Raw genomic sequence first — 11,641 nt, forward strand, 5'->3', positions numbered from 1 at the left:
GGTTCCCAATGTGACAGGCTTTTAAGACTTACTTTCCACCTTTGTTTGAGAAATTAGGTTCATAGTATGTTTGAGAATATCCAAAACGAGATGCCATCTTTGGATTCAAACCTTACAGTTGTTTAATCCTTTCAAAATGTGTCGAACAAAGCTTCATACTTCACAACATTCATCTACCACCTCTACACACTCTCCAACACTCATGCTCATCCAATTTAATTAAATAATTTAACTTTATTCAATTCATTCCTCTTCATTCAATGAATCTATAAATTCAAAATATTTTCTTGGGATGGTTGAGATTTATGCACTTAATTAATTTTTAATAATGATCTTGATTGTTTTATTTACCCTTTAATATTATCTATTATATAAAAAATTTAAAATTATTAGTGTAACCATGGGCCCGTACATGATTGACATATGAAATCTGTTATATATGGATAAAGTTGAGTGTCTTATTCTATTAACGCTATTGATACGACCCACTCTGCATTTGCTGGATTTGGGCAACGAAAAAAAGAAGAGTTGTTGACTACAATATCTGCTAGCGGTGGATCTGGGTCGTTACAAATGGTATCAGAGCCAGACACCGGACAATGTGCTAGCTTTCTTGCTGTTCCCCGAAGGGGGTAGACATGAGGCAGTGTGCTAGTAAGGACGCTAGGCCCCAAGGGGGCAGTCCCACATCGATTGGAGGAAGGAAAGAGTGTCAGCGAGGACGCTGGGCCTCGAAGAGAGGTGGATTGTGATGTCCCACATTGGTTGGGGAGGAGAACAAACCACGATTTATAAGGGCGTGGAAACGTTATCCTAGTAGACGCGTTTTAAATGAGAAAGGACAAAGAGGACAATATCTGCTAGCGGTAGATCTAGATCGTTATAATCACTATTAATTCCAAATCATTGGCTATGTAAGTACGCTTGTAATCCTTCAATCGATGAGACACATAAGCCACAACTTTACCATTCTGCATCAAAACACAATCAAGTCCTTTCTTCGAAATGTTACTATACACCATGAATCCTCGAGTTTGTATTGGCATAGTAAGAATGAAGGTTGTGACCGATCTCCATTTGAGTTCCTAAAAAATAATCTTTACTATCTTCGCTTCGAACTCTCATTCTTAGTTAACGGAGTAAAAGGGAAGGGTATCTTAGAGAAATCTTAGATGAAATGTCAATAGTATCTGGTCGATCCTAGGAAGTGATGTACGTCTATAGTAGTGGTCATGCGAAGCCACTTCGTCACGACTTCAATCTTGGTAGTGTCCACTTTAGTACTTTCTCGTGTTACTATATGTTAGAGGAGGCTGTTGTTTTTCTCTCCCGGTAGTCAATACTCTCCTTAAAATACAACTTGCGGTTTTTTTTCGTCTTAGAGTATATTAGAATATCATCTATGAATACAATAATAAATGTGTCTAGATATTCATTAAACGCTATTAATTAGACTCATAAATATGGTTGGTGGATTCGTGGTTATTACATTGAACTCATAATGTCAGTACCTTGTGTGAGATGTCATCTTGCAAATATCTCTCTCTTCGATCCGATATTTGATCTCAAGTCAATCTTAGAAAACACCTTTATACCGTGCAACCGATCAAAACAAGTTATCAATTCTTGGGAATGACACTTATTCTTAATGGTCACTTTATTCAACTCCCGATAATCTATGCACATGTGCATCAAGCCATCATTCTTCTTCACAAATAACACATGCGTTCAGGCATATGAATACTTTTTTAATAGCTCTTGAAGCTGCGTTTTAAGTTCTTTAGCTATCTATAGGTGCTTTTGAAATAAGGGTTGTTCCTTATTCAAGCTCGATCTTGAACTCAATCTCTTGTGCTAGAGGTATCCTTGGAGATCGTCAAGAACACATCCAAAAAATCCTTAATTATCGATACTGAGTTTATATCAATCTCCACACATTTGTGTTCACATTGTGAGTCAATATGCCCTATACTCCATGACATCATATAAAGTAATACTAATCAATTGAAAAGTACAAGTGCTTACGGTTCCTCTGTTGAAAAGTTCTCTCCCCTCAAATTGTTCGACATATTTCAATCTGGGCTATATCCAACATACCGTAGCCAAGAAGGTCTTCATAAACACTTCCATGTTCAGGACCCCTGATTTACATGCTTACATCATTTTAAAACACAAAAACAAAAACACTCGTACGTTATGAACCGTTAATTTTAAATAAAAATCATTCAAATATAAGTTCAGAGGCCAAGAGTTAAATCCTCCATTAACAAATAAGAGAACTTCTCCACCATTAAACTAAGTTAAACTAAGTGTTTGACGTTAAAATAAGTTAAACTAAGTGTTTGACAGTGCTTGATAATCATTCGTAACTCCGACTTTGAGTTTAAAACATCTAAAGTCTCATTATTAGGTATTTTTAGACGCAGAATGAGCGAAGAATCGTGTGTAATCAATTTCTCTCCCTCATCGACAATCAACAATTGTAAACCCGTAATCAATTTCTCTCCCTCATTGACAATCAACAATTGTAAACCCGGTTTCTGCATTTGTTTAAATCTCGAATTTTCCGAAAGAAATATTTTTCCTTTTTTTTTTCTTTATTTCTTTTAATTTCATTTTTTTAAAAAATTCGAATATTACAAGTCCTTGATCCTATAGCGGTCGTTGGTCAACAGTGCCGAGTTGTAGTCGTTAATACCTAATCATGATCATCAACCCTAGATCTAAGTTATTGGTCATCGATCTCTGGTCGCTAGCCACGGGTCGTCGATTCGATTGCTAGTCACCAATATGGAGTCATTGGTTAACAACGAATGGAACAGACGACCGGAACCAGTGACCAGTGACCACCAACTACATTTGGTAGCCAACTTGGATAGCCACTAAAATTTGAAGTTATTACCAAATCCTACCAGAGGGATGTTTATCTTGAAGAAGAAAACCCTATATATTCTTTCCAGTTGAGCCACAAATGGTGTATATCTGAGGCTGAGGCCAAATAATATCTGGAGGAAGTTATGGGGAAACTTCTAAAATGAGGTATCAAGTCAAATCTGATACACTCTAGATCCCTCTTTTTTGTATTATTTGCGACAGCCATGAATGATCATTCAAATTTGACCAAAACTTAGCAATCTTTCATTATATAATAATAATAACACTCATTTGCTGTCAATTAGACATTATTTTAGGCACTTCAAATGTTCCTATGAAATAGTTCAAAGAGACAAAAAACAAATGATGTTGAGTACAAATTTGTACACTGAATTTCCAAGGAAATCAGAATCAGAATGCATGTCTTTCTCTATATCAAAATACCAATGGGCCTCCAATTCTGAAGTTTGAACTACTTTTGGCTCCTTTTTAACTAGTAAATGTTAATATTTGTGGGATTGAAGAACAAAAATGACTATTAATGGACGCAGCCAACCTATTTTTGCTCCTACCAACGTGGATTGAATAAGATTAGAAGAGGGGACAATTCTATGTACTCTGTTTACAGAAAGCCGCCGCACCTAATGAAAAAGAAAAAACTATAAAACTGGCAGTGAAACAAAAGCTTAGCATCGCACTGCCTATACTCTTTTATTTTTCAAGATCTGTAACTTTTTTTTAATGATGTAAAGATTCCAACTCATACACCTTAGAGTCTGAAGAGGGAAGTCCTTGAGCTGAGGATTTTGGTGGACAAGCTGCTTTACAGAGTTCGTTGTAGCGAGCGATATCGAAATTCTGAAGCTTCATCAGGCGCTTCTGCTTTGTGCTAAACCGGCTTTGGAAGAAGCCCTCGAAGGAAGGCTCTTTCGAGGTCTTGAGGAAGAAGGTATAGCCAGCAATGAAGTAGGCTGAGGTGACATAGAAGCAAATTGGCTCCATGACATCCCAAGTGAGCTCCCAGAAGGTTAGCCTCATGAATGCAGCTGTTTGAGCCACGAGGAGGCCCAGTCCGACCCAGAGCTCCCGACGTACGAGCATTTCAGCTTTTTTGTCGATTACAGCTTTCTTCGTCTCCATTTCTTCAAGCTCTTCCCTTCTAGCATCATCATTTGGAATGACTGGTGGTAAGGGAATTAGGCCTTCAATGGCCTTAGCTACCTGAGGTCAAACAATATGAAATACTTGGGTAAAACCTTGAACTACCTATAGCATATTGATTGTTAGCTCTAATGGTTCATTGGATGAACTTGGACAGCAGCCACACAAAATTAGTACTATATATATATACACACACATACATAAACGATTAGTATTATACTTGAGAAAGGAGAGGGACCGGATCAAAATAGGACAGCTGAAAAATTACAGTGTACAAATAACTTAATAGAATCATAATTTAGAAAGAACAGGGCAGGATAAAAAATGGCTGAGGTTGTTTTGATGTTCTAGGATGAAAAGCTTTCAAAGGTTGATCAGAAAATCAGTAAGTCTCTGGGGCAGGGTGTTAAAAGAAGACACAAATTAGTCTTAAAACTTTACTTTCTTTGGCAGTGAATCCTAAGACTAATCCCAAAAATAATCCTAAGACTAATCCCAAAAATAATCCTAAGACTAATCCCAAAAATAATCATGATCAAATTAGACGTTGTTGTTCATCTAAAGCTAAAAAGACAAGGCCTACACATCTCTCAATCGGAATCCCACAGATCAAAACAAAGTTCAACGACTTCCCTTCCATCCTACACCTGTCGTCTTCTCCCCCTCTCTGTACTTTTTCTGGTAGGATTCTTTGCTTATAAGATAAACTAAAACCCTTCACGGTTCCCAAGAGAATTGCAGAGTTTTTTCTCCACGAGCTTCAAACCCCATTAATTGAATCAGAAACTATGGTCAATTTTTGGTACTTCTAATAAACCTAAGTGGACCCATAAGACACATCTCCCCTTCCCCTACCCCTACCCCTATAACCCAACGACCCCTGAATGATCCATATCCATTGAAGCTAGACAGTGTAACAATCTTGTCATTGAATGAATCGAAGGGCGTCTATATGATCCTTCAGATAACTCATCTCAAACGTGGAACCCCTTTTTTACGTTTTAGGTCTGTCCTGTTGAAGAAAACAAAAGAAAAAAAGAATAACCAGAAAAAAATATCAGTTCTCGGTAGACTTCAGGACTAGAACTTTAAAATAAAGATCTCGTGAAAGAGAAGTAAAAAAAAGGGAACCTATTTGGTAAGCGGCATCGAAATCTGTAGAACTCAAAATCAGCAAGTAACCAAAAATATCTCTAATGCAATTAAGAAAAGTAAGCTAAAAACTCAAATCAAGATGGGAAAACAACAAATCACCTGTTCAGGCCTGAGGTACACAACGTTTCCTAAGACAATCACGGTTCCGGATTCATCAAGCATTTGTGCAGTCTCAAGGCCCTGATCAGGATCATCACATCCCTGACCACAAATCCGTACGAATTCAGAGTGCGGAATCCATGATTTCTGAACTTCTCTCAACTTCCTCTTCACCATCTCCATCCGCGCTACTTTGAGCAACTTCCTCGCATCCTCAACCGTCAAACCACCCTTCAAATCGGACCTATCCGGATCCGAAGCCAACGAATCGCAAGCAGGGGGACGAAGGCAATCGAGGCGAATTCGATGTGGAGCAAGCCCAAGAGATTTGAACTTCTCCACCATGTTCCCTCCAGCCGCCAGTTCCCGGAGTTCAGGCGAAATCGCCGGCTGAGAAACAGCTTTCTTGTGAAGAAAGCGACGAAAAACAACATGATCTCCAGGATCATGAGCAATGTTCGCAGTATTGGTGTTGGGAGGAACACGAGCCGCAAGCGAAGACGACGAAATCCGGCATTTGGTAAGGAATTGTTCAGAGATTTTTGATATGTTAAAGAGACGCTGTGCTAGGGTTTTCTTGTACGCCATTGATGAACAACGCTAAACAGAGAATCGATTCGATCGCAGTAAACGAGAGAAAGAATCTAGAAATAGAGCTCCGGAAATCAAAACAATGAAGAACAGAAAGATTTCTCCGTCGATATTTCGGATCAAATTAATGGCTGAGAACAATCACCGGGGCGTTTCACTGCGATCGATCATCAATCCCAAACGCCCAAATTTATAGGTCGTCGCTCCACTGCCTTCCAATTCCGTTTCCGATTAGAAATTAAATAAATAAATAAAATAAAATATGGGAAATTGATTCTTTTTTCAATCCAATTATTTAGGAGAGATAAAGCCTTCACCAAAAAAATAGGGCAAAAAGACGCGAGATTTTGTAAAGCGTGACGTAGCCGAGAAACGGCTTAAGTCTCCCATGTGATTTTTAATCGCCACGTGGCGCTATACGAGATAATCGTAATCAATATCTCACGGTATCTGACGATACGAGATGAGTTTTTAGAGATATGTTCACGTGTGCTAATATCTACTTGTATACTCTAGGACCCCGTGAATCACCGTACACGTGGTTGGCTTTAAAAAGTCCCTCCTTACGTTTGGACATGTGTTCCACAACTTTTTTCTAACTTCCACGAATTAAACTTGTCAAGGTTTTGAATTTTTGACTAGTTAAGCTATGCTCGTGTTAAGCTTAGACGACTCTCGAGTGTTTTTCCTCAACCAGTTTGAGTGATCAAACTTCATGTCGAGAGGAATCATCATCCAAATTCCATTTCCGTTGGTAAGGGTCCTTTTGTTTATCCTCTCGAATTGCTTTGATTTTTGGACTAAAATCTCCCGCTCATATTTGTTAACATTTTTCACCATAGATAACTATCGAAATATAATAAATTTTATCTTGTCGTGTACACTCAATATCTACTCGAGCTCTATTGGCCCTCACCTAACATTGTATGACAAACTCCTACGACATATGTCGACCTTTGATCAATTTTTTCCAGGGCCTCAATGGCTCTCTACCACGATTAGTGTTCAACCCTTGACCATTTTACGCAAGGCCTTGACCATTTTATATTCAATGCATTTTTAGTCGATTGATGTCAATATTTTGTTTGTTGTATGTATATCTTAGTATATGAGTTTCTAATCTAACTTGTGATCATTATAATGCTCGTTATGACCTCGAGATTTTCTACTAGAGATTTGATGTTTTATGATGCTTGAATTTATGATAAAGAAATACTCGGATGTATGCTAATAATAAGATTGATGATAATATTTTGAGAAGGAAATAGCTACAATGATTGCATCACGAGCATCCGACCTCATACATATGTATGATCACGAGAAATGGAATTGTGAAAACTTGCTGGTATGGCTATGAAGGAGAGTGACTATATGACCCCTTATGTGTTTCGTGGTGATATGGTCACAATTATGATTTTGCAGCGATAAGTGGTGATATATAGACCCCTTATGTTATTATGGCGATATAGTCACAACTATTGTAACGTCCGAACTCTAACGAGAATTCATTTTCTCGGTTTTTTCTTTTAAGATGAACTCTCAAAATTTTATTAAGAGCTTTAGAGGTCAAATTTGAGGATATGGTAGATGATAAAATTGCTCGGAACAATCTCGGAGACCTAGAAAAAAAATATATAATAAAATAGTAGGAAAAAAGAAAAAAAAATGCTCATATTCGTGTAGAGGAGATTGAATTTGACCGAGATTCATTCACAATAAACTCTTAATAGGCTGACGAGATTTATTCTGGCCATCGGAATCGTTTGATTCCGTAAAGAAACAAAGAAGAACAAAAAGTTAGTTTTTGGATTTTAGTTCTCAAGTTTTCCTTGAGACCCACGAGTTTTTGATGGAATTAGTCTCTCTAATTTTAGTAGGTTGATTTTGGAGTATTTTCGCACGTTTTTTGTGAAGGAATCTAAAGTCGCCAGAAGTACGAGTGTTGAGAAGCCTCAAAAAACGAGTTAGAAAGTTGATTTTAGTCAACTTCGAACTTGAATAACTTTGCCTATAGTTGATAAAAATTCCAAGAAAAATACCTTCATGTAAATGGAATAAGACACTATAATTATCGTGAACAAACAAAGTTGAGATGAGTTCATAAGAAAAAGATATAAAAATATAAAAAAGTCAGAAAAATCACTCGATTCTAGAATTTGCAACTGCGCAGGCGAACAGGGGAGAGACGTGTGTCGCACATCGAGTGGAGAAGCACGGTTGTCCCAGTGATTTACAAATGGCACGCTGCGAGTGGCACAATGCAACCAATCTTGGAGGTAACACATAACCAGTCCAACCAACGGGCTAACCTGAACCTGCAGACTCGACTCGTTCGCCCAATTTGTGAACTATGCTCGCATCTGATGACCTAAACCGACCTCGCAAGCGACACGTATCAATAAAGAAAAATCTTAGGGAATTTGTGTGACTTAAACACATGTTGTCAAACTTGTAGCTGTCAATCAACGAATGACACGTGGTGTCACGGTCCTACATTTTTTACCGTGCGGCGTCGTGATCTTGACACGCTCACGACCAGCCTTAAGGGGAACTAAGTCTCATATATATTTTTTGCCCCGGCTTTGTGGCTTAGTCGGATCTTAGGCAAGGTTTGTCTTCACCAATCGAACATCGCTTGTGCAGAATCCAAGTTTGTTCAACCACACACGCCGCCTGCACGTGCATGTTCAATCATTTGCAACACATCCGACTTGCCTCTACACTAGGCCAAGTCATTCGGCTCTACCTTGCTTCTGCTCGGGGCCAAGGTCTCTCAATGCACCATCGCATCTCCTCTTGCCATCTCGATCTCCATCGACATGGCCCATATGTGTTGACGCCATCTCGAGTCTCGGGGTGTCGTCGGCCATCGTAACTCACTCGGTCATGCCATCGAGAACGGACCCGCGTGTCGTTCATCTCATCGAGACTTCCTAAACATCCATCCATCTGGGTTCTATCGAGGCATTGGCCCTCCCGTGCCCGTGCCATGTCATTTACGGATACCGTGTCGGATAGTGAGTGTATGTAGCAACCTCGAACATGCGGGCTGGGACACAATACCGGCACACCCGTGTCGCCCAGTACTATCCTTGAAAAATCTATTTCAAAGGAAGTCGTCCAAGACACTCATCTCGGCACGCTCGCCCACGCTGTGACACACGTATATGCCACAGGGTAGCTCACTTAGGCCACAGGGCCCAAGAGTGATGGAGAGCTAACACCATGGTACCACTACAGTACATTTTGAGTCATTTTCAATCTTCCAGGCATAGACATAGATGAACGGTCATACGGTGTCGTGCATTGTCCATCCGGTGTTCGATTGACACCATACTTGGCGAGCATTCATACTTCATATGGATGGACTTAACTCCCGAACTGCATGCCCAAATTCCCACTGAAAACTCAACTTTTGAGGTTAAGGCCCGAGACCCTACCCGACCCTTCAACAAGTTTATCTTCGCCCCTCTAGTCTATTTGATGTCTCCATCTTGCTTATGTCTCAACTTGTCTTCAATACCCAGTTCGTGTGGTGTGTTAGATGATTCGCCGTTCTCCTCGGCCGCATCATGGCACTCGTTTAGGCCCTCGCGTGGCCGAGTGGACACATTGTCACAACATAAGGGTCACAACCTACTCTCTTCTGGTTGTGACATTCTCCCCCACTTAAACTAGTCATCGTCCTTGATGACTTACTTGGAGCACAACCATTGTTAGGTTGTGACATTCTCCCCCACTTAAACTCGGCATCGTCTTGATGACGATCCAAACTCTTTGTTTGTTGCTAACTCAACTCACTGGATTTGGTTGTGCTTCAGACAAGTATAAAATTACTTTGCACCTAACTATCCTTTGTCATGATGTTTATCTTACTGACACCTCTCGGTCCGCTTGGGGACAAGTTCATGTTGATGCTTCTGACTTCTCTTTTGTCATATGGCACCACGTTCTGACTCTTGACTTGGTCAGTTGTTGGGTGAACTTGCTCCAACTTTAGCTTGGCACTACTCTTGGCCAATTTGCATACTTCTGAGTGACACTAATGATACACCCCGCGGGGTGTGGCTCGGAAGCCAACCGCGATACTACTCTTCGCAGCACCAACTACTATGGGAGCGGAGTCTAGATGGCTTGTTATTGACTTGCTGGAAAACAGACATGCTTCAGACGGATATGAAAACTCATGCACACTATCTACGGGCTATCACCCTTTGGACCTATTTCTGTTGTTCACCCCTCTTGGACTTGGCCACCGAGACTTGCAATGTAGACATGGCTATTCAATGTTTGTCGTAGCTGTCGGTGAGGCTGACTCTCTCTACAGACACTTACCAGACAACTATGGACTTCCAAGAGCACTCTTGACCCATTCGTGGCCAACTTGGCCTCAATGTGTGTATCCTATAAGTCACACAAATTGGTGCACCCTTCAAGGTGGGGCTCGCAAGCCCAGTCACGACACCTTCTCGTCACGGCCACTTCTTCTATTGAGCAAAGTCAAAACTTTTGACACAGTCTCTTCAGTTGTTGGCGCTACCTTTCGGCCAACTCTTTGTACTTTGCCACCTTCACGTGGCTATCGCTGCATTGACACTGCTCTTGGTCTTCTCGCAGCTTCACTTCTCCATTGATCTCTAATTTTTAGTCAACTATTTTTTAGGTAACTATTATTCGGTTAAACCCACACAATTAAAGTGAGTGGGAAGTACACTTCGAGTGAAAGCGCCTAAATTAAGTTGCCCACATCTCAGTTTCCATACAAACTCTAATTTATCTTGAATCAGGACCTACAAGTGAGTTTTCAAGAAATTTTGAGCTTCCAACAAGCAGAAACACAAGCTAGGGAGGGCATGCTTTGCCCCGATAAGTAGCCACACAGATTTTAAACAAGTAATACCTGTGGAAATTGCTAGGACATTCTAGCATGCTAGCTTATCTTACCTAAGGTAGTTAAAATATGCATGTTTAAGACTTTAATGAACTATTTAAGTAGGCATGCAAGTACATTAAGGAAAATTTGAGGATGCATGTCTATTAAATATTTTTCATTGTACTAGAATGGAGGATGGAAAATTTGTGATCTGCCCTACGGGTGTTAGATGGGCATTATCTTCCCGTTGAGCATATTTGAATTGAATATATGTATGGATTATCTATGCTTAGTTGATTGATAGGAATATCTCCTATTAAGTCTATATGAACAAGTAGATCATGATTTCAATGCACTAGGTGATCAATAGTATATCTCCCTAGTATATCTCCCTAGTAAAGCATGCATGAATCAAAATAAGTTTAGGGCGGTAGAACTAAAGTGGTTTTCTACATTGTCTTAGGTCAATACATTTTTAGTGCGTTGAGCACCCTAGGATCATGAGCAATAATTAGAGACTTAGGTGCGCCTTGAGATTTGCTTAGCCACGAGGAGCTAACCCTTAAAGAACTTCAAACGCGAAATGTGACCTAATATGCCTAGACGCCCTAGAACTTAATAAATTTTCACGACACGAAGGAGAACTATGAAAACTTCTAAGATTGATGATAACATGAATGAAATTTGTTTAGGAGACTATGGGTAGGATCCCGCCTTGATAGGGGACGAAGGACTACAGATATAGTGACCCAAAGACTCACTACTATATGTTGAGTATAATCTTCCTTGAGAGGGGATGAGGGACTATATGATTAGACGACATAAGAAACTACCAATGTATGTACGATAACCCGCCTTGAAAGAGAACGATGGACTACATAAGTAGGA

The 11,641-nt window shown here is 39.9% G+C and overlaps 1 protein-coding gene across 1 annotated transcript; it reads right to left on the reverse strand.

The window, feature by feature from the left end:
* Positions 1-3,267: 3,267 nt before the first annotated feature.
* Positions 3,268-6,118, reverse strand: LOC111434963 (calcium uniporter protein 2, mitochondrial-like). The gene is made up of 2 exons (XM_023072301.1): positions 5,290-6,118; positions 3,268-4,095 (listed from the first exon to the last, which is right to left on the reverse strand). Exons 1-2 carry the CDS (start codon positions 5,875-5,877, stop codon positions 3,613-3,615), a joined length of 1,071 nt encoding a protein of 356 aa, XP_022928069.1. The 5' UTR covers positions 5,878-6,118; the 3' UTR covers positions 3,268-3,612.
* Positions 6,119-11,641: the final 5,523 nt, after the last annotated feature.

This window comes from Cucurbita moschata, unplaced genomic scaffold (genome assembly GCF_002738365.1).
Source record: "Cucurbita moschata cultivar Rifu unplaced genomic scaffold, Cmos_1.0 Cmo_Scf00047, whole genome shotgun sequence".
Lineage (NCBI taxonomy): Eukaryota > Viridiplantae > Streptophyta > Magnoliopsida > Cucurbitales > Cucurbitaceae > Cucurbita > Cucurbita moschata.